Below are 27,133 nucleotides of genomic sequence, written 5' to 3'. Positions count from 1 at the left end.
CATATTGTTTTACAGAGTGTTTATATCGACATTGAAGATGTACATGTGGCAAGGATTCTGATTCCTTCAATTATTGAGAAAATTACAGGTAGTTAAGCTTAGTACGTTTTGAGAAAATATTGCAAAAGAGAGTACATGTACATGATTTGTTCAGTAAAATCCTCCAACAGTTTTTAAGTGAGAGCCTTCTTATTTTAAAAAATATTGATATAGGTATTGAAAATGTGCATGTGGCAAGGATTTTTATTTCCGTCAATTATTGAGAAAATTACAGGTTGTTGGACATAGTCACATTTGAGAAAATATTGCATAGAGAGTACAGGATTTGTCTTTTATTTCTCATTCTACAGTTTTCAAGTGAGACCCTTATTCTACAGAATGTTTCTATGGGTATGAAATATGTGCATGTGGCAGGGATTTTTATTTTCTTCAAGTTTTAAGAACGTTACAGGTTGTTAAACGTAGTCCCTTTTAGGAAATATTCATTTTATACAAAGAAAGTATATTACAGCCTGATACTACCTGAAGCAAAGTTCTACAACTTCTAGCGTATTATGGCATTCTTGTGGTACTGAATTTATGATTTTGCTGTAGGTTTACAATATGAATGCCTATTGAATGGTTTGAACCATAAATGCTAAATCAAATTCACGTGTGCAATAATGCGTGTGCATTGTAATTTCTAACTTCTTTGATCAGGGTATTGATCTATTACATTTTGAGATTTTAATGAAATGTTCTGAGATTTAGGTGGCAAATGTTTTTTCGGGGGTGTATACTTAGTAGCATCGTCAAAATCACTCAAGCGTGCTAGCACGTACATTCAATTTTGATTGGCTATTATTTAGAAAACCGATAAATCTCTTAAAAATGAGATATATGGGATGACATTGACATCATGGGTACATACTACAAAAACTTTAATGCAAGATGATTGGCTGTGCAGAAGCTCAATGACACCATTGTTTAGATGGAGGACGCTCGGGGAACATCCGTAACGCTCCCCGTTACAATTAGAACCAGTGTTGCTGGTTTTTAAGTTTCTTTTAGCATCAAATAGCCAGTTATTGTTTCTTTCATGCTATTTCCAAATTACAAAGTACATTTACAGTATCGGAGCAGGTATGGAGGATGTTGATTTCTAAATAAAAAAGATAAACCAATATAATACACATGTATAGATACCGACCCATAAACTTGATTTACTGCTAGACATGGCAAGATCGGTGAACAAGCACGTGGCCGTGCAGTAGGAGTCAGATATTCATCTATGCCCTGGTAATTTAGAACAGCGAAGGTACGCTTGCGGTACACTATATTTTCCTAAAAAAGATTAAGATGCTAGCGTTAATAGCTGGTTTTACTGAATGGATATTGTATATCTAGAAGAAATAAAAACAATGTAAAAATGCCACTTGTATTGTACAGTTAAATATGAGAGAGAGAGAGAGAGAGAGAGAGAGAGAGAGAGAGAGAGAGCATGTTTCTCTTAATTTGTTTTGTTTTGTAGTTGTATCAATATCCAAAGAACAGTAAAATCTAATTTAATTTTATAATAAAAAGCAGACATATATTTCACGTGTAGTACTAGTATAAATCGATTATTACATTAGCTGAGGATTGTGATCCACGGTGTGTACAAACCCCTGTGATTAGCCTTGTCATGGTGCTAATAAAGTTGATGTAATAGTTATTTCGAGGCTGCCCGGCAAATATGATAAAATCCACGCTTTCTCCTACTTGTAAGACCACAATATCTGATTTGTACGGTTCTACATCGTTTCCATCTAAAGCCACAATAATCAGGATATGCTGCAATTTGAAATATAGAGCTATTGTGAATAATAAAATATATAACTTTGATTTTCAAAATACAATTGCACGTAATGCGTTTCCGGTTTCTGTTTGCAATTAATTTGAATAAAAATAACAAACGCATGTGTCTCAGCGCTCATCTGAGCCGCCTTAAGGTGGTGCTGCTGTTGTTCAGCGATTGTGATTTTAACAAACGTTTAATAGGCTGTCCATTATGATGTTAGGCAGAAGAAATCTCTCAGATTTTAATGAAACTTTGTGTACAGGTACTTACTTACCTCAATATCAAAATTGCAAAATAAAAAACTTCTATCATGTTTAGTTTTGGTTCAGTGTGTAATAATTACTTTTAAGATAATTTTAAAGACCTAAACCTAATTATAAATTTGTCGTTTTGCTTTGTAAGTCTTTGTACCTGAATAGTAGTTCATTTCCAACCATTTCTATCCCGGTTTCCCAGTAACCAACACAGGGAACTTCAAATATTGTTGCGGTCCAGTAATTTTTACGACCGGTAGGGTACTATGTATTATCATGCAATACTCCCAGATGCTTGTTATGCCCTTATTTGACCTGGTATCTGCTATTACATCTGACACTTTGGATGCTGTTGGATTTTAGTGCTTTAGATATACATTTTTGGACAAGAAATCTATTGATCTTGACGTTGAAGTACCAAATTTACTTATTATTTCACTACTGCATACGTACCTCATCGATAGAAATCTCAAATGCTCCATCGAAACCTGCGTTGATGATTCTGAATCTGTAGTAACCGTTCGGAGTAACTGTAAATGTTTCCAGAGGTATGTATGGCTTCTCAGCAATCGTTGGATTTTCAGGAATATATTTTCGTCCTATTAGAATAAAATCAAATTGATATATACCCACCATCTTTTCTAACCCCATCGCTCATTTTGCAAAGTGCAATCTCATTACATTCCCCTGTGATGCTACATTATATAAGAAAAAAATATGTAGGTTTCATAATTCCGCTTTCCATTCTTTGAATATTGAAGTGAATATTGGTTGTTAAATATTTTATGAAAATACAGTTACATATAAGAAACAAACAATGCATTTGTTGAAAATTGCATTTATCAGCTGCAATTGCTCTGATGGCAAAGACTGCTCACAGTTGAGTGTGATTTGAATGTTTTTAGAAAATCCCACTTAAAGCCATACTGCAAGGCACTGGTTTCATATCTAGCAGATGTTGGTACTAAAACAATTTGACCTTGAAATTGACCTCTGACCTACATGTACTTTGAAAATCATGAACTAAACTTTTGAAATCCGGACCATCATTGTTAAATTTCACAAACACATTGTGTTTTAAAATGTCATACGTACCACGTCCATTAACAAGACCCGCATGGAGTTGAAACAGAACTGCGGATCCGTCTGGATGTGTTGTTATAGGGGAACAGGATCCGTCATACTCATCTAAACTTAATTTCAAAAAGATACAATTCTGTATATTATGCATCCGATTGTATCATTGTTAGGACTATATGTTTTTGATAAAAGCTGTCTACAGCCTGTCTGTGCCTACATTTAGGTCTGACTATGTAACGACCTTGAACGGCATACGTAACGACCTTGAAGGGATATATTTGCATATACCTAGTCAGTAATCTATATTCATACAATTAGCATTTAAATCTTCAGAGCGCCTGTGCAGATTAACCAAATCTAGTATATGATGGTACACCATACAACTGAATACATTTTCGTTTGATGCTACTTCCTGATAACTTAAAAAACCTGTATCTACAGAGACAACTTTGCCTTTCTGCAGTATGGGGTTTTAGGTACGTTACGATAGATATTTTATTCACTCTTTGTAGTGTAATCACTTTTCGATAATTATAAATATTAATATACATCCGGCAATCTGGGGAAAGATACAGTATTCCTTAATATTACAGATAATTTAATTTCCCCATTACAATATGTTAAATTGGAAAGTACACTGCAAATCCGCCTCGAGTAGCCTGTAGCACTTCTGTGGAGGAGCGTTTTGTCCAATCAAACAGGACTGCAACGAATTCTTCGTTTACATCCGGGGTTGGCTGTTCTACGAAACTCTGTAAAATGATATACATTCATCCATTAAATGATTTAGATAAATTGATCTACATCATTGGAATTTTCAATAATAAATGACTTTTTTTAAAAATTCAACTCTTGTTTAGCTAACGAGGAAGAGCAAACTATGTATGCGTTTGGAGTTTTCGATTTTACGATTTAGCAGCACAGGTATGTAATTTAATTAATAGATGTTCGGCCTTGTTATGCAGTATTTAAAGATTGTTGCAGAGAGTACGATTTAATAAATTACAAAGATGTCAGAATTGCCTGTGTGTTGATTGTATGTGATAGCGCTCAAACACAGTTGATTTTTCGGCATAGTACACTTTCAAATCAAGCAATCTCCTCTATTTTGATCTTGCATGACTTAAGACTCTCAATGTTGATGAAATGTATTTGTATATTTTTGACCATTTTAGAACGACATGTGATTTATATAAAATTGGTTCTAAGATAAGTTTGACTAATCGGTAAAACAGAATCGGCGGTAATATTTCTCTAACATGTCGGACGGCAACATTTACATGTAGGATAAAGTCCGGAAAAAACTTAGTTTTGAATCAGGCATTTACAAATTAATCTTTAAAAACATCACTATGCATTATGGACCCCCATCCTAGTCACCCCCAGCGCAGTTTGGTAAGGAATTGTTCGCCTGCCTAAACCATGATCTGATGAAATAATAAATGATCACCTCAAAAGCGTTTTCACGCAAAAAAAGTCAGAGAAAGAATTAAAAAACAAACATCCCCAGCTAGTGCACATCGTTTAAACGGCACAAGTATAATTACGAGCTGAAGGAGGTACTATTCATCGTTATAATAGCTTACTTCTCTGATATAGCATACCTCTTTAATCGAGAGAAAAGACTCAAAACAGAACTTCCTGGTACCAAGACAGACAATCTTATGTCAAACGCTGAAAGGGACATAACGCTAATGGGGAAAATTTGTCGATTATCTTATGAACAAAACATACAAACTTTAAAAAAAATTCAATAATTTGTAAACCATGGAGAAAGATGTTCCATCATGCAGTAAGTGTCAAGAACTCTCCCAACACGAAATAAAGAAATTGATCGATGAACTACAAAATAAATGTCATGAAATTGACATTTTTAAAAACAAAATGCAAATTAACCTCTCGTTGAAGCAGGGTATCATTCCATCAACATCGTTAAGCCTTTTTTGAAGAAAGTTCATGGTCTCGAACTCGAGGAAGCGAATTATACCATTGGATGACTTACATTTTTTCAACATATCAGCTCTTTAGACTTAGTATGCATCCAACGGAAAACGACCTGCTTCCGAGAAACGAGTCGGCTTATACACATTTCCATTTTTGTGAATCCTCTTTATTGAGACTCGTGAATGAAAAGCTACAAGTCTCAATGCAATCCATCTCAGTACTGCGCTGGATACCGTATATCAGGATATCTCCAGAAACAATACCGGTATAACAATCCATCTCAGTACTCCGCTGGATCCCGTATATCAGGATATCTCCAGAAACAATACCGGTATAACAATCCATCTCAGTACTCCGCTGGATACCGTATATCAGGATATTTTCAGAAACAATACCCGTATAACAATCCATCTCAGTACTGTGTTGGATACCGTATATCAGGATATCTCCAGAAACAATACCGGTATAACAATCCATCTCAGTACTGTGCTGGATACCGTATATCAGGATATCTCCAGAAACAATACCCGTATAACAATCCATCTCAGTACTGTGCTGGATACCGTATATCAGGATATATTCAGAAGCAATACCGGTATAACGCCTCTGGACAATCGTGCAATTGGGAATGCATAGGATTTAATAGCTACCATTTTTGCATATATTACGTCTCATTTTCTCTATGCCATTTCATTGTAGCGTCCATGGTTATACGTCACGTAACCAGGGTCTTTGACGTTGTTTACCCATCTGATGCAAATGACCATACTGCAAACAATCACTTTGATCCAATGCCAACAATCAGCGAAGTAAAATCCATAAGCTTGAAGTATGCGCAGTGACAATATGTAATTGGATGAACGCAGATAAACTCTTAATGAATATAATCAAAGGCAACTTTCATTCCATTTGGAAGCAAAACAACTTGACAAACCGATCGCGGTAGCTCAGTGATAGAACGTTTGCTTCGTAACCGGGAGAGCGTGAGTTTGAGCCCTGCTTGTGCCATGGCGATGTCAACCCTAAGGCGTAAACATAGGTAGTGATTGCTCCTTCGCCAAACGCTTGGCATTTAGAAGTGAGAGTCACGGGTCTTTCGGCATGACCTTAAAAACGGAGGTCCCGTGTCGTGACAGGTGTTGGCACACTAAAGAACCCTCACTGCTACAGCCCTAAGCGTTAAGCATGGGTCTAAATTTGTGGCACATCACCGACAACAACTGAAGACGTATCATTGTCAGTGTAAAATTCTCGACGGGACGTAAAGTAAATAAACCAACCAAAAATGGAATACAATATGATAATGTACTTCTATTCTGAATTTGAATGTAACAAATTACAAATTTCAGCTTCTGTGTTGGCATGTTGTTGCATGAAGACCGCCATGTTTACTATTAAACACTAGATCGTCGCCTTTGGCTAGCGAAGACGGGCGTATCTAGATTTATTTCCCAGGGAAGTGGATTCCATCTCATGCAATTTTGGGAGTCTAATAGAAACTAGGGACTAACATTACTGTTTTACATGTACAACATACAAACATTCATTTTCTTTCAAGTTAAGATGGGTAGTGGGTTCAGATCCCCTGCTTATACATGCAAGTCTGACAACCCCTACCAATGGAATTTATAATGTAAACACCAACAGGGAAGACATTCCTGTAATGAAAATCTTACAATAGGATAATAAATGTCTTTGAAAAATCTACATTTAATTTCAAGGCGGTAATTGTCAGGAACTGCCATTATTTGAGGAGTATTAGGTTATACAAATTCCAGACCACTAGCAGTAATGAAGGAATATTAGGTCACACAACTTCCAGACAATCAACAGTATTGGTGATTATACGGTTGACAGATACACCATAAAGAATGATGTGCATTTATGTTTTTCGCATTCTGTAAACCAACATTTATTCGTGGCTATTTTATTTCGCGATTCACCTGAGGTAAAGTAGCTCGCGGCGAGTAATTTTCGCGATCGAGCCTATGACAGACATTCAAGGACTGGTTCATGACGATGAGGATATCACGAAATTTTCTCGTACGCGAATAAAAGTTGGTTTACATTACATTGAAATACAGATGGTCAAGTAGTGAGGTATGTAGTCTAAGATATAATGTTATATCATGACCTGCTCATTGAAAACTTACAATGGGTGGCTTGAGTCTCGGCAACACGATCAAGGCTCCGGCTAATCCATCAGACCGCAGGCTGCCGCTGTGTCCATGGTACCAGTGAGTGCCGGCGGGGGAAGCCACGAATCTAAAATCGTAAACAGTACAGTCACAACGTTTGGCTCAAAGGACCTCGCTTGGTGTTTTTGTAGAAAAAAAGGTGAATTCTTGTCTTTGTCATTGCAATATATACGGTATGGAAACAAATTAGTCCATTGTTAACTGGTGTTTTTACTTCCGATAAAACCAAACACATACAATCACACACATATATTGGGCTGACACAGTTCTCTTCAATAAAACTAATGACATTCATCACTTAATAATCATCTTGACGTTGAATATCTTTACGTTTTCGTATGAGGGGACATGGACTGGACCCCTGGATGGTCGTAATAGCGACTAAATGGGGCAGTCCTTCGGATGAGACAGCAAAAACCGACGCCCCATGTCACAGCAGATGTGACACATGAAAGATTCCTCCCAATCTAATTAAAATACAATCTTCTCTGACCGGTATACTGGAGAAGGATCTGACAGCATTGTGTTTGAGGTCATGTTACGTCATCTTTCACACTTGACCAATCAAATGACAGCTTTCGCTAACATAAACGTTTTGCTGTTATATCGGACCATACTTCAGAAGTTGGTATTTATCCTACGCATGCCAATAATTACCGATAAGTACGAGAGAATAATCGAAGAACATTTTCCTTTCCTTTTCCTTTAAAGCTGATATTTGGAATTTGTTTAAACTTTTCATGGATCGACATCATTTCTTGTGAACTTATAATCCGAATAGGCTTCAGTAAATCGATGCCTGATTGCTTCTCGATTCTTTGTCAAGCTATTGTTATTTGTCCGAGGTTTTTTTTTAAATTATTCATGAGGTCGGAGTCATAACATGACCTCAAATGCAATGCTGTCAAATCCTTCTCCAGTGTAACGGTTAGAGAAGACCTGATGTTTATTAGATTCAGATCGCTTCCTGACTCGAGTGGAACGTTAAACAATATACAACCAACCTGTACCTTGTACCTACGCCTTTTCTTAATTATATAAACTATGCTTTTTGACAACATAAAAAAATCATAATTTTGCTATTTCAAGCAACTTTTTTTTTCTACTTTCAAAGCCACGTGTACTTTTATCTATTTACTCGAGCTCTGTATTTTTATCATTTTTCTCTTACAATTATATTAAAAATGTAAGCACTTACCGGTACCAACAAAAGTATGAGTGTGAGTATGAAAGTGTGTGAAAGCTGGTTAGAAAAAAATTACAAATTTTCTTCTGTCTTATGAAATATTTGTGAAATAAAAAAATTATCAATAAAAAAAAAAACTATGCTTTAAAGCAATTTGATGATTTCTCCCCCAAAATGTTCACTCACAAAATACTGTGGTGTACCTGTATTCAAATGTTTGCCCCGGTAGTATGGGACACTGGGATATCATTTCCGGTCCGTCCATCCAAGGTGTTCCTCGTTGAAACAAGCCGTGCCAGTGGATACTAACCGCTTCAGTCTTCATGGCGTTCCTAACGACGACGGAAACCTGTGTGGAAATCATATCAAATTGTATTTGAAGATATAAAAATGGATTGATAAATAGGACATTTGAATAGCGACTTCATCAAAGATTCTTTCTATAAAGACGTGGGGGGGGGGGGGGTAAATGGAGATTACATTATTCAACTCATACGTCCGACCGAACAGACTTGTGTTACTACAAGTAAGTTTGATCTCAAATCCAACCTTAAATTGTGTAATTTTAAATGTAGACAGTATGTTTAACTAATTTGGTGTAGAAATAGTGCTTTATGTTTATTTTCTTCATACTTTATTTAAGGAATGTTAATTTTGACCTATGTTATACGACTAACGTGTATGTGCAATAAAATATCAAATAGGAAGCAAATATGGAAAACTCTTCGTCGTTTTTCATTTTAATTTTACTGGGATACATAGAATCGACATTCAAATAAAAGTTAGTATTTAAAAAAATTATTCTCTAATAAACATATACGAATGAATATGAGTTGCCGTACCTATACTGGATTCCTAAACTTCATAAAAACCTTTACAAAGATACATTGCTGGATCCAGTAAATATTCTAACAAACCCCTATCTTTGCTCTTCACGAAAATATGAACAGCTGTGAAGGAGAAACTTCAAACGTACCGTGCGACTACATATCCCAAAAGTGGTGCAAATCAAATGTGGATTCTAAAACTTGAAATCGCAAAACTTTTTTCAAATCAACAACATTAAAACGTAAGACTTTTCAACACTTTACACGACCATTTCCTCACGATAAATTAAAGACTAGACGTTTGATATCATAGACAAAAATGGAAAACGGAAATATACATGATTATCCTAGTGAATGTTAAAAAATATAACACATATAGAAAAAATGACAATAACATATTTAAATCTGGATGATTATGCATGATTTGTGTTTGTACAGTGATAGCTGTAATAGAAATTGTATACTAGCGGAAAAAAGAATCTGTGCATTATAGAATTTAGTATCATTTTTCTATATTCATTGTTTATATTTATAAAATATAAACAATCGATAAAGTGGATGTTTTTGAACAATATCGGATAGTACCCGACTCAGATGCACGGACTTTTTCATAGTCAGTGAACACATGTTGTTTATTGAAGTGTTCGTACGCACGAGTTTTAACTGGCCAATACTATTTGGAGTAAGAAGTGTAAAAGGTTTGATTGGACACTATTTATTGAGGAAAGCACTTCAGTTTTGACCAAATTTACCCTTCTGTCATGCCACGACTCAGCGAAAACCAACGTAATCGTGCTGTTGAGATGCTTCAAGCTGGAAGGTCACAAACTATCGTAGCAAGACACTTTGGAGTTCATCGGAACTCCATCCAGTCATTATGGAGACATCTCCGACAATCTGGTAACACTCGGGATCAACCACGTTCTGGGCGACCTCGTGTGACGTCGCGTCGACAGGACAACCACATTAGACTTGTGCACCTGAGAAATCGTTTCCAGACAGCAAGTTTAACTGCTCGTAGCATTCCTGGACTTCGACCAATCAGTCCCAAGAACAGTGCATAATCGTCTGCGCGAGCACAACATCAGACCAAGACGTCCAGCGGTGCGCCCAATACTGCTTCAACGTCATCGTATCGGTAGACTAGCGTGGTGCAGACGACATCTGCGATTCTGAATACAGGATTGGGCCAATATTATGTTCACTGATGAATCCAGATTTCATTTGGATCGCAGTGACGGCCGTTGTAGAGTGAATCGTCGCGTTGGGGAGCGGTACCAGAACGCTTGTGTTGGGCAACGTCGACAATTCGGTGGAGGTAGCGTTATTTTGTGGGGTGGAATAACAGCAGGTGGAAGGACCCCTCTACAAATTGTAAATGGAAATCTCACCGGCGTACGCTATCGAGACGAAATTATTCAGCGCCATGTGATACCCTTCATACAGAAACAGCAAATTCACATCACTCTGCAGCAAGAGAACGCAAGGTCACTTGTTGCACGTGTAGTCAGGGACTTTTTTGTTCAACAGAATGTCGATGCCTTGCCTTGGCCAGCTGTTTTCCCCGATTTATGGCCGATTGAGCACGTCTGGGATGAAATGGAACGGCGTCTACCCCGTTTAACAAAATCAGCCAGTGATATTGGCTGATTTAAGTCAAGCTTTAACCAACAATTGAAACAACATCCCTCAAGCATTTCTGAACACTTTAGTGGCATCAATAAGACGCCGTTGTCAAGCATGCGTGAATGCAAATGGTGGTCACACGCGTTATTAATTTTGTTAATTCAAGTTCGAATACTAGTGTCTTTCTAGTGTGCTAAAATTGACGTTATTCAACGTTAACATTAATGGATTATGAAATGTTGTAACGAATACATTTGTTAACAGTATTGCAAAAATAAAATTTGTTCATTAGTATTTTTTATTATTTTTTCATATATTAAATAATGCACAGTTTCTTTTTTCCGCTAGTATATTATCAGTGATTAAAAATTATATTATTCAATGAATTATATAGTGAACATTGGCAGTGCAGAAACGCTTTTGACCCTTGGGTGTAGAAGGACGATGAGGGGGATTAAAAGGTTGACTGGCACCCAACGAAGTACGATCTGGACGGTTAAGTGGTAATAATTTCCATCTCAGAATTTATTAAATTGTTTTCTAATAACTGATATCCAGCTTACATATTCTAAAGTACAAACACATTACGCCTGTTCTAATCCAATTGCATTGACTTCCAGTCGAGTACCGTATTCAATACAAAATTTTCTTTTATGTTTACAAGTGTCTTCACAACCTGGCTCCTAGATATTTGTCAGAACTGATAACACAATACACACCGGCGATATCGCTAAAATTAGGATCAGTGTGTCTGGTTACAGTCCATCTTTCAGCGATTTTTCGCATTTGAGAAGCAGTAGACGATGTTTGACGGTTGATTACAGCCGATAAATGGACTTTATTTCCAGTTCACCCTGACGATGCGAGAGGTAAGACCTTGACAGAGTTGCTTCTAAACGGTAGGGGTCTAATTATCACATTATATCGAACTTTTCGCCGAAATTTTCAAGCGATGCAGCTGGTAAAAAAGAAAACCAAGATGGCGGCGTGATATACACATGTACCTTGTGAATATTATGTTGACAGGAAGACAATTTTGTTTTATGATAGATATTTCAAACGTCGAGTGCCTCTGGTTTAACAGGGCACTTTAGAACGGTAACCCATGTGGACTTAGAAATGCAAAGAAACTCGACTGTTTTAAAAGAAATTAGCTCACCTAAGCCGAAAGCTCAAGTCAGCTTTTCTGATCGTCTGTTGTCCGTCGTCTGTCCGTCTGTATGTAACCTTTTTACATTTTTGACTTCTTCTCCAGCACCAATGGGCCAATTTCAACCAGACTTGGGCAAAAAGCATCCTTGGGTAAAGGGCTTTCACGTTTGTTCAAATCAAGGGTCATGTCTCTTTCAAAGGGGAGATAATCACAAAAATGCTAAAATAGGATGGGGTCATTTAAAAATCTTCTCAAGAACCACTGGGCCAGAAAAGCTGAAATTTACATAAAAGCTTTGTGACATAGTGCATATTCAATTTTGTTAAATACATGACCCCTGGGGGGTTTGATGGGACCACAATAGGGGATAAAAGTTTTACATACAATTATATAGGAAAAATCTTTAAAAATCTTCTCAAGAACCACTGAGCCAGAAAAGCTGAGATTTACATGAAAGCTTCCTGACATAGTGCAGATTCAAGTTTGGTCAAATCATGGCCCCCGGGGGTTGGATGGGGCCACAATATGACATCAAAGTTATATATATATATATATATATATATATATATATATATATATATATATATATATATATGTAAAACTTATACGGTAGCAATTTTGATGCACCAGATGCGCATTTCGACAAATAATGTCTCTTCAGTGATGCTCGACCGAAATGTTTGAAATCCGAAATAACTATGAAGTTTTAGAGCTGAATATAGCCATATACAGTGTACCCTTTTACACTGGATACCCAACGTTACCAACCTACAGTGACGTACTGCACACATGACGTCACGTGCTTTGGTGAATGTGCCAAATTTGGTAACCGGAAGTATGGCGTTACCGATTTCGATTCGATAGTCTGTACAACTTATAAATAAGCAGAAATACATAAAAGCATTGAGTGCCAGTGACTATAATTGATACAGACAAGGTAAGGAAACATCGATGGTTGATTTCAGGTATATTTTGTTAATAGATGCGAGTTAAGCGCTATTGTTTTAAACTTAATTGAGAAAACATGGGAATAGATTAGATTCCATGCGGCATATTGTATTCATTTTACTAATAAAAACATAGATGTATATTTCATCATTTATTGAAAAATGTTTGTTGGTAGCAAGTGTCGTTAAGATATAAATTCATAGCAATTTTACATACAGGAAGTGCCATGATATAACTGTGAAAAAGTAAATCATATTTGTTTAAAGAGACACTACAGCTCATTTTGCGCAAAAATCATGAAATGACAATTTTCCCAGCGCTTTCTCAATTTTTGTTGCACTGTTGAAAGTATGAACTTTGCGAAAATAACACTTATCTAAAGTTAAAAATTATCGTTTTAACGTAAAAATTAATACTTTTTGATGGCCTATACACAAAATATCGAGTCTCCTACTTTCAGTCTTCAGACGCATGTGCATAGACAGTAAACAGTGCAGCATGTCGTCCAGAGAGAGAAAGTGTAGTTGATAGATCTAGAATTTTGACAGATTCTGTGAGAAAAGAGGTAAAATTAGAATGAGATAAAACTCATACGTGAAATAAAATTTACCTTGGTATCAGTTTGACCGTTGGAAAACAAAGAGCTCGGAGAAACACATGTAACTCAGTGGCGGATCTAGGATTTCCGAAGAGGGGTGTGAAAGTCAAAGATTAGCCAAAGTAATCGGCCATTCTGGTGGAAAATTTGGATTTTCATTCACAATCTGTGGGGTAAAAAGGGAGGGGGATCCTGGCCCCCTAAATCTGCCATTGAGACTAGCTGCGAAGACACCACGTTTAAAAGTAAGTGCTATTTTTATCTGAACACGACACGTGTTAGTTGTAAAAACATCTGTCAGTGGGAACATGGAAGGTTTCTGTTGAAATAATGATTTATAATTACTTATTATAAGGAGCAGGGAATAATCTTATACTTGAAAGGTGAGTGTGGACCCCCTTGAAGGGGAATTTAAATAATTTCCTACAGAACACCTTTGCTGTCATTCAAAACCACGTGATGTAAATAAGCATTCAAAAGTCCGAGTCAGCATGAAGAAACCTTTGAATTCCGAACGATCTTCAAAGCGCAGTTGAGAGTAAATTGATGCATCCCAATTGTTCAAAATTGTCAGTATCGATATGAAATTTATCATTTTATCAATACATGGTTTTAAAAAGACTTTATTAAAATGTGGAAAATGAGCTGTAGTGTCTCTTTAAGTCTTCGTAAAGATGGGCTACTGTGGAATCGTTAGAATTCGCGGTGGCTCAATTTTCGTGGAATTTGTGGGTACCCCTCACCCACGAATTTACATCCTCAACGAATAAAGAATCATAATTACATTCCAGAGTTATCTTTCTTACAAATATATAAATCCACGAAATTACGTCCCCCGAACCCGTAAAAATTCAACAATCCACGAAAATTGCCCCCACGAATTTAAATGATTCTACAGTACTTACCACTTGATCTCCAAACACCACAACATCTGTCGTCGTCTCTATTTGAAATTGTGTAACGCAAATTTTGTCATATTACATGTTGTTGCATAATCTTATCCCAGCCTTTACTTTGTTTTCAAATCATTTATTCAAGAATAATTGACCAAACCTCACTCTAATGTCATGTTGTCTATTGTATAGAAGTTCATCTGATAGGAAGATGCAAAATACAAGCTGCGTCAAAGTTAGATAGCTCAAGTTTTCAAATAATTGTGGATATAAATTTATATTTCATCATTTCTGAAAAAAATGTGTTTGTAGCAAGGTGAAGATAACGAACAGAGATCAATCTCATAACTCCTACAAGTGTAGCAAGTGTCGTTAAGATATAAATTAAAAGAATTTTTCACAAACAGGAAGTGTCATGATATAGCTGTAAACCAGTAAACGATCTTTGTGGGTTTTAAGTCTTCGTAAATATGGGCTACTTACCACTTGATCTTCGAACACCACAATATCTGGTCCCGGAATTTGCCCATTGATGGCGTATACTAGTCTGTAACTACCATCCCCAGCACTAACATTGTCCCTTAACTCTGTAAAGGAAGAATAAACAAATCCTTGTAAATGATAGATATTTTGTATTGTATTTACAGAGTTTAATTACTTTTAAAAGATCATTGTGGTATAATACAAATGTATAAAATCACGTCAATTTATTTATTTTCATTTTAAACGTTCATGTTATCCTTCTAAATAATTGGTTGGTGAAAAATTTAAAATGATTTATTATTCTACTTTTGAGAGTGAAATATGGAGCCCTTGACGATTTCATAACACGTGGCAAATATTCTTGCCCATATTGTTAATTCTGACTAACAAGTTGATGTTAAATCGGTTCCAACAGTCTCGTTTAAAGTCAGCATTTCGCAAATTCTATGGTCGATATAAAGATCTAGTTTGCCAATACTACGTGTCATTGGGTCAAATGTTGTCTGATGTGTTTCATACCGATTGTTTGACAGTTTTTGGCACACTGCTTTTGACTAGTGATAACTCCGTTTAAGTGATCAAAACATAAGGCTCACGGCGGGTATACCGATCGACAGGGAATACCTCCTAGGCATCTGGTCCCACCTCTTGTATATCCAGGGGTCTATGTCTGTCTGACTCTCCAATTTGTATTCCTTATAGGAGTTATGAGATTGGTTCGTTCAATGTCCGTTTACTTCACCTTTAATCATACCCTGTGACCTTGAACTCGAAGTTTGACCTACTTTTAAGAAAACATAACCTATTAAGTATATTACTATATAACTATTTAAAGTAAGGCTTTTATAATTTGTTTGTAGATTCTTCATTACAAAATCTTATTATACTTTGGTGTTTAACCTTGCGACCTTGACATAAAAATATGATCTACTTTCAATAAAAATCTTAAACATTTAATATTTCCTTAAATATTTAAGATATAGCTTTCATGTTTTGTATCTAGATTTATTAAATGGTATGGACCATGATAAATGACCTTGTAATCAGGTTAAAAAATGAAATGTTTGTAATCAAAGTGGTGTCACACAGGGGAGTGTATTTATTTCACGCTGAAAAATAATGATGGGGTTTCGAATATTTTGGTAGAATGCTTGTTATTGAGAGAGTTTGCCTCTTTTTTTTTTAATTCATCAAATTTTCATTTCTTCCATATATGGCATGTCAAGTCTGTATTTTGAAACCGTGTGATTAGATGAAAAGGTGAACATTATATTTCAATTCTTTACATTCCAAAAACCTTCAGAAAAATATTCACCCCCTCCCCATGATTGTAAGTATTTCAAAAGTGTCTGACGTCTCAATGTTTTCTCCGATCCCGATCTTAATCGGAAGATATTCATTAATTCATAGTAAACGTGTTTAAAAATCAGTAATAACGCTAAGTTTCCGTGTTACTGCATCTTGCGGTTTGTTCACAATACAATTAGTGACACTAACATACACAGATTCGGAAAAGTGTTATGATTCATCGGTTATGCTTTAGCATTCCAGTATTTAAAACAAATATTACGCTTGAACAAAAATTATGCTAAATTGACATGCAATTGATTGAAAATCGTACTTTGCAAGTATTTATTGAATAATTGAAATATCAAGCCGAGGTGGCGTATGTTGCATTTGTTAGTGATCCAGGTCCTCAGTACCCCTTGATTCTCGTAAGAGGCGACTAAATGGGGTCAGTCCTTCGGGTGAGACCGCAAAAACCGAGGTTCCGTGTCACAGCCGGTATGGGACGATAAAGATCCCTCTCTGCTCAAATACCATAAGCGCCGAGCATAGACCTAAATTTAGCAGCCCCTCACCGGTAATGGTGACATATCCATAAGACTGAAAAATTCTTGAGAGGGATCTTAAACAATATACAATCAATCAATCCTGATATGAAATGAAACGATATTCAACCAATGGGTGGGCCTCCGTGGTTGAGTGGTTAGAGCATCGCGCTCAAAATCACACGGCCTCTCACCTCTGGTTGGCGCGGGTTCGAATCCCGCTCGCGCCGGTAAGTGAGAAAGTTTACTTGCGGAAGGTCGGTAGTCTCTTCCCAGGTACATTGTATCTGGGTTCTCTCTTCCACCAATAAAACCCTGGGCGCCACCAGATAACTGAAAAATTGTTGAGTGTGGCGGAAAACATCAATCAATCAATTAATGTACCGATGATTTTGAAACAAGTCCCCAGTACAGTATTGCTACCGAGTAATGATATCCAACCCAGTAGAGCCAAGCTTCCCAGCGAGCTGTGTGGTCTTTTGAACTCTTGTTCATGATTTATGTGACTTGTGCATAACGGAAGGAATCGTTTCTGCAAAAAAGCCATCCGATTTGCATATCCTTTATTATCATAATATAAATGCCTTCAAGACATAATTTCTAGCCTGTTTTTCTAATAAAAGCTATCGATTGGGTATGCATATTTTTACATGCATAATATAAATGCCTTCAAAACATAATTTCCTAACCTGTTGTAATATTAGTGTCAATTAAGAAATAAATTTCAGTTTTGATGAACGTACTATATTCATCAAGATGCATACGAATGTCTCTCACATTTGTAGCACACTCACGAGGAAATGGCTATCATTACAATTGGTAAAGATATCGAAAGGCAGAAAGATTGGAAATGTAAATATCACGTAGTATTAGACAACTTTTAGAAAACACAATTTTTAACACTCATAAGAGTGGTTTGCTTAAAGTTATTCCATCCCCATGCGACGTCATAAGATTTTGTAAAACTATCAAATAAATTTTATTTTAGATCTATACATGGTAGGAACATTTTCATTGGAGTCTTTTCCGATAGTTATTGTCAAAAATCTTGTTAAAGAAAAAATATTTCAAAAGTCTAAGTTGTGTATGAAAAATGAATTATATGTTTCAAAAATTATATTTATGCAGTGATATTCCATTATCACCTGGATATGCTGTTCATATATCTCAAGTGGTTCACAAGAGCTTGTTCTGCGTATAAAAACCGAGGCAGGCTACTGACAAAGAAGTTGATGTTACAGGGGTTTCAACAGTCTGGTTTAAGGTCAGCATTTCGCAAATTCTATGGTCGTTATAATGATCTTATTTTAATACAACTTATCATTTGGTCAATTCTTTCTGACGTATTTCATACCGATTGTTAGGCCGATCATGGCACATTGACTTTGATTACGGATTACTCCGTTTACCTGATCAAGATATATGGCTCAGGACGGATGTGACCGGTCGACAGGGGATAATCACTCCTCCTAAGCGCCTGATTCAACCTCTGGTATATCCAAGGGTCGGTGTTTGTCCAATCTCTATTTTGTATTGCGTATAGGAGGTATGAGATTGGTCATTGCTCGTTAACTTTACCTTTTCATTCAATCTATAAAGGCAACAACTCTGTTTTTATCAAGTCTATGCAATAGATCTCCTTTAGTTTTCAAAGATATTTTCTAAAAACAAAATGCATATCTTTTTATGAAACAGTTTCATGAAATCAAAATCATTATGGGTTTTAATAATGATGAGAATCTTGGAGATTAACTTCTATCATATGATCTCATGGGGATCGGGTTAAAATAGGTCGCTTAACGTAAGAGGCGACTAAATGGGACGATACCGCAAAATCTGAGGTCCCGTGTCACAGCAGGTATGGCACGATAAAGATTCCTCCCTGCTCAAAGGCCGTAAGCGCCGAGCATAGGCTTAAATTTTACGGCCCTTCACCAGCAATGATGACGTTTCCAAATGAGGAAAAAAATACTGGAGTGGGACGTTAAACAATATACAATCAACCTAATATTTGCTTAACATTTCATTGGAGAATATTTCACTCATGTGCAGATGTTACTGCTTCATCTGAAATGCCACAAATTTTGGTCTTTTCATGACGCTTAGCTGCGGGGCCGTAGCAATGATAGTTCTCCATCGTACCAACGTCTGTCCTAACATAGAACTGTCGTTTTAAGGCCATATCTAGAATACCTGTGGCGTTCACTTCTAATGTTAGGTACTCAGCGACGAGACAATCGCTGCCAATGTAAAGCGTCTAAAGTTTGACGCGGCATCAGAATTGAAAATCGAACAAAGGATCTACCGGCTGCAACGCGTCGAACAAAAGCCTAAATCTTGCAGCCCTTCAAGAGCAGTGGTAACGTCTCGATTGATTGATTAGATATTGTTTAACGTCCCTCTTGAGAATATTTCACTTATATGAAGATGTCACTACTGCCGGTGAAGGGCTGCAAAATGTAGGCCTATACTCGGCGCTTATGGTCTTTGAACAGGGAGGGGTCTTTATTGTGCCCACACTTCCTGTGACACGGGAACTCAGTTTTTGCGGTCTCATCCAAAGGACCGCCCCATTTAGTCGCCTTGTACGACAATCAAGGGGTATTGAGGACCTATTCTGACCCGGATCCCCACGGTACGACGTCTCAATATGAGTGAAAGATTCTACAGAGGGACGTTAAACAATATAGAACAAATTAACCGTACGTGTATATATCGCATTGTCGCCCTTGTTGTATAATGATTTTACTGTAGATATTTTACACTAATGGTTTTACGTAATAATACCACCTATGTATGTCTAATCCAGTTTTACATCTGTAAAATCCCCGTAATTACCATAAGTGATCTATAATTTAAACAACATACAGGTATATTGACTTCATTTCTAGCCACGTGTTAATATTCATATGTGTCTCAAGTTATTTTTACTCCAAAGAATTTTGCTGGATTTAAGGAGTTGGTATTTTGAATCAGTTAGCATAACTGAAAAGACAATTATTGTTGACTTATTGAGGAAATAATTGTCTTTCTTGATTTGCAGTTTTCCAAATATTGTGGAATTAGTAGCGAATATAAAACTTCACCACAGATAAGCGCTCCTAATGTCAAAGAGTACGAATAAATAGGTTAACAGGGTTAATTACCATTCCCCGATCATTAATTCTAACTGACAAATAAAGAAAATCCCAATGCATTTTATTTAAGGATTCAGTTTGCTTCATTACTATGATTATCATGTATATTATAAACTAAGATAATTATCAATATACATAATAAATATAATTATCAGGGAAGGATTTTTTTCGTGCCACACCTGCTATGACACGGGGCTTGGTTTTTGCGTTATCATCGGAAGGACCGCCCCATTTAGTCGCCTCTTACGAAAAGCAAGAGGTACTGAGGACCTATTCTAACCCGGATTCCCACTGGATGAGATAATTTTGAAATTCACTGGTACGGATCAACCCTGCAATTATCTAAAAGGGGTGGCAAGGAAATAAAATTAATGATTGATTGTATATTGTTTAACGTCCCTCTCGAGAATATTTCACTCATATGGAGACGTCACCATTGGCGGTGAAGGGCTGCAAAATTTAGGCCTATGCTCTGCGCTTATGGCCTTTGAGCAGGGAGGGATCTTTATCGTGACACACCTGCTGTGGCACGGGGCCTCGGTTTTTGCGGTCTCATCTGAAGGACGGCCCATTTAATGGCCTCTTACGACAAGCAAGGGGTACTGAGGAGCTATTCTAACCCGGATCTAAAATTAATGACGATGACACATTATTTAATAATTTTCTGAGTAATTTATGTTCTATAATACTTTACATTTTGTTTAAGAGATATATCTACCATTCGTATATTATTCCCAAATAAAACCCTTATTACAGACCCTAAGGCGTATGCAACGTTCTAATCTCTATAAAAACCGTTCCGTTACCCAGACCAAAGCGTTCCGTTCTCATCTTAACCGTTCGTTCCCTCAAGGTCATTCGGAACTCACCTAGCATTATTAAAATAAATTTGTTGATGAAAAGTAGGGTGTTTTATTACAAAACAAACAAAATTTCTAAATTATATGCTAGGAATAATAATTGCGATTAATTCTTATTTGGTAAGGGAAAAAAATCACAGGTTCTGATAAAATTGTTGGGATACTAAAATTCATTATTTACTTGTTATGATCTTCGACTGTAATGTTTTAAAGTGTGGTTGTGAATTGAAAATTATAGCTATGAATTGCTATATCAATGGTGCTCTAGCCTACGGATGAATAGACACGGACCCCACGCCTCAGGTGAAATTAGTTTACTTGATAAAAACAGTACCTACTTGAGTATGTGTATGGAAATGGCAACAACTTCCTTTTTACATCAAAACAAAGCCAAGCGTTTCAGTTAGTTTTTTAATTATCAATTCTGTATAATTTTCGATTTTAAATCATTTTGAATACCATGATACATTTCAAAACTGATGGCAAAACGCCTCAATTTAAAGAAAAAACTTTAATGTAGAAGGAAGCCCCTGCCCAACGTTTTTAAGCGTTTACGAAAATGCTTTTCAAAGAATATTCAGGATTTTACACAATCAAAAAAGTGTTTGAAACTTATAATTTCAAGTTGGCTTGACATGTCTGATGTGTAAATTATAACGTCGTCATTAACTAATAGCGCTTTAAAGAATGTTTCTACATTGGTACACTCATTCCACTTGTGCTGAAAGACTTTCCTTTCATTTTAAGGGACCCCAGGGGATTCCAAGAGGAGTGCAAGTCTGAAAACATTATTCAGTTTGTTCATTTTGCAGAAAGTGGAACTAAAGCAATTTTCTTTGATTATATTGGTGTTCGTCTGGGAGGCTTTCTTAACAGCCTGCTTTTATTATTATTATTTGTTCAGTTGAAGATACGGTTTGTTGGTAAAAATCAATTCTGAAAAGAAAAGAGGGATAGAAGACCAATCAGTTGTTTTAGATGTGGACTGTCAACGCCGAAGAGTAAAGCCTACTGTGAGGGGACTTTTTTTTTTTTAATGGATTACGTATGTTTTCCCATTTATTCGAACAGGTGAGACGGGCAATGACAAACGCTGACAAAGACTAAATGTCAACCGGCGTCTTTCATACATTACAGGTAAATAAGACACTGTGTCAATAATTTACAAATACATATATTCATAGCATTGTCTTTCAATTATATGACAACTACCATGTAAAACATTCTAAGATTTTGACATTGACTAATCGTTATCTAGACTTTAAATTGTTTAAGCATTTTATTCTTAAACATGATTCAACATATTTTCTAATTACAATTTGTGTTATTACATAATCTTCACTTTTGACTGAAAGTGTTTTTATTTCCCATTATGAAGATAACATACCAATACAAACAATTTGACAAATAATGAGCATTACCACGAGTATGTAAATATTACTAGACAATCTTTTATCCTGTTCCAAATCACAAAATAAACCAGAGGAAAATGTCTCCAAATGTCATTTCTCTTGATAGTATTGTCATCCGATTTCTAAAGAATGGCCAAATTTATCATAAAATATTGCTGTATAAATATGCTTCTCGGGGGCCCTTTATCTTCAGCTACGATTAGCTATATGAAATTGAACGACAATATTTGTACTTCAATAATCCTTGGCAATATTCTAACTTTTTGGTACGATATATGCCATAACATATGTATGGAAAATCTCTATCAGTCTGATAACATAAAGTTTTTTCATTGTCTCTGATCCCGTTGGGATCCGGGTTGGAATAGGTCCTCAGTACCCCTTGCTTGTCGTAAGAGGCGACTAAATGCGGCGGTCATTCGGATGAGACTGCAAAAATCGAGGTCCCGTGTCACAACAGGTGTGACACGATAAAGATCCCTTCCTCCTCAAAGGCCGTAAGCTCCAAGCATAGACCTAAATTTTGCAGTCCTTCACCGGCAGTGGTGACGTCTCCATATAAGTGAAACATTCTCGAGTGGGACGTTAAACAATATAAAATCATTGTCACTGAGTCTGAAAACATCAAAACATTTCTCATGTTCTATGTAAGTCCGATAACAACAATATGTTTCTCAGTGCCTCTATAAATTTGATAACGTCAGATACGATTTCTCAGTGTCTCTATAAGTCTGATAACGTCAAATAAGATTTCTCAGTGTCTCTATAAATCTGATAACGTCAGATACGATTTCTCAGTGTCTCTATAAGTCTGATAACGTCAAATAAGATTTCTCAGTGTCTCTATAAAGCTGATAACGTCAAATAAGATTTCTCAGTGTCTAATTAAATCTGATAACATCAAATAAGATTTCTCAGTATCTAATTAAATCTGATAAAGTCAAATAAGATTTCTCAGTGTCTCTATAAGTCTGATAACGTCAAATATGGTTTTTCAGTGTCTCTATAAATCTGATAACGTCAAATAAGATTTCTTAGTGTCTCTATCAATCTGGTAAAGTCAAATAATATTTCACAGTGTGTAATTAAGTCTGATAACATGGAGACGTTTCTCGGTGTTTCGGTCAGATATATTTGTTAAAAACTATGTAGTCAGGGAAAGAATTGAAGCTAGCAATCGTTTTAGAAAGGATTCCTTAATTCATTTATGCGGTTCAGAAACAGATGATCTCTTCCCAGTGGGTTATCAACAGGCTAAATGTTCCTATGCTTTTTGTTTGCAGATCTAGACAATATTCATTAATCGTTTGAATGTTGTTTCAAGTAACATTCGGTATTTAGAAACGTCATGAACGTTTAGGTGAAGTGTCAAAAACTTTGACCTATTCACGGGGATTAAGGTAGCTCACTACACTAAAGCTTATACTCTGTATGACACCACGTCACAAGATGGCGATTTAAATGTTTTGTGAAATTATTTGCATCGATTGATTCGATTGTTTATTATTCTGGCTCTGTGGTTAAAACTGGTAAACCGCAAATCTCGAGTTCAAATCCACTAGAGTCTTTTGTTCATATGTGTAGAAATAAGTTTTTTGAAAATCATGTTTTTATCCAAATTTGCATATTTTCTGCCTTTGTAGCCAAAATACTTATTATATATCATCATATCTTTTATGATTATATCCATTAGTACTGATCTGAGAGTATTTCAGGGTGTAGTGAGCCACCTAAAACCATATCATTGGGGATACTTTATTGTGTCTACCGTGACACGGTACTTCCGTTTTTAAGGTCATTCCCGAAAGACCCGTATGTATCATTTCTAATGCTTAGTGCTTGTGAAAGGAACAGGCACAAGTGTGAGAGCCTTCCTGTTTCTGAGGCTGCGGAAAATGAATTTAGGAATAAATTCTAATCGTTTTAGATTTGGCACGCTTCCAGGATCAAGTATCGGAAGTCAGGACGTCCCATTTGCGAAAAACTAAATATTGTAACATCATATTCCAAATTAGAGCACAGTATTATGGACATACATTGTTATTTGTCGTTTCTTTTTCAACATGCAAACAACTGAATTTCCCGTTAATTGGTTAAGGATCGAGGGCCGGGAATGGTTATTGCTGAATACAATTTAAAACATATTGAATGTTTTGTTGTTAATTTGCTTTTACGTCTCTACCAGAATATTTCAATCCTATTGAGACGTCACCAGCTGTAAGTGAACTACCACAGTTACACAATTAGCGCCCATGTCCGTAGGTTCTTTAACTTGCTAAATCTTGCCGCGGCACGGGACCGCCATTTTAAAGGTCTAATACGAAAGGCCCTTGATTCTCACTTCTACATGTCGAGCGTTTGAGCGAGTCCATGTTAGTGAAAAATTCTCAAGCGGGACGTTAAACAATATATAATCAATCAATTTAGCATTTGACGAAGGGTCAATCACTATCTATGAGGAAGACTTAGGTTTGATGCGACCATAGCACGAGCGGGGCTTAACATCCCAGTCACGAAGTGAACACTCCATCTTTGAGCTACCGCTACCGGTAATACCATTATTTAGTGAAAACACTTAATAATGTCTTGTAATTAACTTAATTGTCAGTGCATGTGCGTGTTTTATTATGTCCTGGTGTCAAATTTTGTGCAAATAAATTTAATATGCATTAATTCATGCACTAGTGCCAAGGCTTTGAATTAAGTATTTAATTAAGACAAAACAGTACCTTCTCTGGTGAGTGGAATATACTGGTCTCTGCACGTGCCGCTCGCTACTCTTCTCTGTAAAATCCCGTCTCTGATCATCACGGGGTTATAACTCGGTTCCCTTACGTTTGTGTAATTATACCACATCATGGTAAATTTGTAGTCAACATTAAATTCAAAGTAACACACATTATGGTGACAGTTCCGATGCGGCTTCACGACACGAGATGTGCATTCCAACACGGAAAGAATTACTACCAATAACTGAACGATCATATTGGTTTAAGAAATTCAAAAAAAATTATTCAACTATCAACTTTCTTTTAAAATCAATTTCATATAATATCACTCCAATGTTTCTCACACTCTTCCCTTTAATCATCGGAAGTTGTTTCGCTTACATTAATTTCGTGTGTTGTCAAATTTGGTTTATATTTGAGGGAGAGAAGGCGTGCGATGATTACTTATTAATTAAAACTGTCTATTTACCTGGTGGAGCATCCTTTTCTATTTCGGTTTCAACATGTTGTATTTCATACAACTTCTTAGCTCTTACCTTGAATCAACTGTCATTAATATAAATACATTGAAAACATTAAAATGCATGCCTAATTCTTTATCACTATGTGCATTGACCCCCTCCCCCCCCCTAGATTGGATAGCCCTTGGGACTAGTGATACTATTAATTAATACTCAGGTGACGGCTAAGGCCTATGAGTCCATTGTTAAGACACCTGGATAATCTCATGTTACCTATTGCAATTGGTCAGCGTCCGTCGTGCGTTAACAATTAAATATTTTTGATTATATCTTGATAACTACAATTCCAATTCTTTTCAAATATTTTATGAAGCATCTTTGGGACAGAGAGAAATAAATTGTAAATTTTCTGGACCTGCACCCCTGTGTTCTTAGGGTGAGGCAAACATTGACCAATTTTCAAATATCTTTTTTTTTCTGTTAAGAAAAAGAGGTCGACAGGCCTTATTGGTCACCCGAGTAATAGTGAAAAAGTATCACTACTTCCAAGGGCTATGAAATCTAGAAAATATTTCCTGTTCTGAATATGTAAGGTAAATTCTAATGTTCAGCAATAGTATAAAACAAGTTGTGTTGTTAAATTAACTGCTCCCAAAAGCGCATACATTGATGAAAGGCTTTACATAATATGATAGGTGTATTTAACACATTAAAAGATATGACTAATTTGGACCGATCCTAGAGTCAAAACCCTGGGTTGTGAAATTTACCAATTTTGTACATCCTTTTCTGCTATTCCTAAGTATGCATTTAGATTTGATACAGTATCGGCAAATTTACACATTAATACTATATACTCAGTTGGCCCCACCCTGGGGTCAGAACCCCTACTGCGGGGATCATCAAATTTACAATTTTGGTAAAGGACTATCTGCTCTTTCTAAATATCCATTTAGTTTCAATTTAGTATCAACAACACTAAAGATGTTATTTAAGTGTTTTACACATAAACACCATATAGTAAGTTGGGCCCCCACCCTGGGGTCAGAACCCCTACCCCCATCACTTTGTAATTAGTTTTTCTTAAACATGTACTGTTCTAGAGAAGAAGATTTTTGAAAATTGGTCAATGTCTGGCAGTTTTTGCCCAGCCGCGGTATAGACGTGGTCCCGCGAAGCCCCGATATGAAACACCGCGACGGTGTAATGCGGAAAAGATTAACTTTCCGTCGCAGGGACGCGGTAAATAAAGGATCCGCGTTGGCTGTACTGTAATGTCACAGGGGTATAGGAATCCTGAAATTTACAATCTCCCCCCCCCTTCTTCCAAAGATGTTTCATATCAAATTTGAAAAGAATTGTAATGGTAGTTATCAGGAACAAGTTAAAAATGTATATTGGTCACACAGTTAATAACTGACAATTTTGGCCCAACCCTCATACCAAAAACCCCTACCCCTGGGATAACCAAATTCACAATTTGGTAAAGGACTATCTGCGCTTTCTAAATATCCATTTAGTTTCAATTTAGCATCAATAGCACTAAAGAAGATGTTGTTTAAGTGTTTTACACATAAACACTATATTGTAAGTTTGGCCCCGCCCTGGGGTCGGAACCCCTATCCCGGGGATTATGAAATTTCATTATCCCCTGGGTAGAGGTTCTGACTCATATATTTACGTCTTAGGTTTG

At 36.4% G+C, this 27,133-nt stretch overlaps 1 protein-coding gene across 1 annotated transcript in view; it reads right to left on the bottom strand.

Moving 5' to 3' along the window:
• Positions 1–25,363, bottom strand: part of LOC125665938 (uncharacterized) — a 33,534-nt gene extending 8,171 nt beyond the window's left edge. The window contains exons 1-9 of the mRNA XM_048898966.2: positions 24,980–25,363; positions 15,010–15,113; positions 8,685–8,830; positions 7,251–7,362; positions 3,790–3,905; positions 3,169–3,266; positions 2,527–2,672; positions 1,645–1,812; positions 1,190–1,323 (exon numbers count right to left, since the gene is read on the bottom strand). Coding sequence (XP_048754923.2) covers positions 1,190–1,323; positions 1,645–1,812; positions 2,527–2,672; positions 3,169–3,266; positions 3,790–3,905; positions 7,251–7,362; positions 8,685–8,830; positions 15,010–15,113; positions 24,980–25,235 — 1,280 coding nt within the window. The 5' untranslated portion in view covers positions 25,236–25,363. The remainder of the gene's footprint in view (positions 1–1,189; positions 1,324–1,644; positions 1,813–2,526; positions 2,673–3,168; positions 3,267–3,789; positions 3,906–7,250; positions 7,363–8,684; positions 8,831–15,009; positions 15,114–24,979) is intronic.
• Positions 25,364–27,133: the final 1,770 nt, after the last annotated feature.

This window comes from Ostrea edulis, chromosome 10, assembly GCF_947568905.1.
Source record: "Ostrea edulis chromosome 10, xbOstEdul1.1, whole genome shotgun sequence".
In the NCBI taxonomy this organism is placed as follows: domain Eukaryota; kingdom Metazoa; phylum Mollusca; class Bivalvia; order Ostreida; family Ostreidae; genus Ostrea; species Ostrea edulis.
This window is presented reverse-complemented; position numbering and strand designations above follow the sequence as displayed.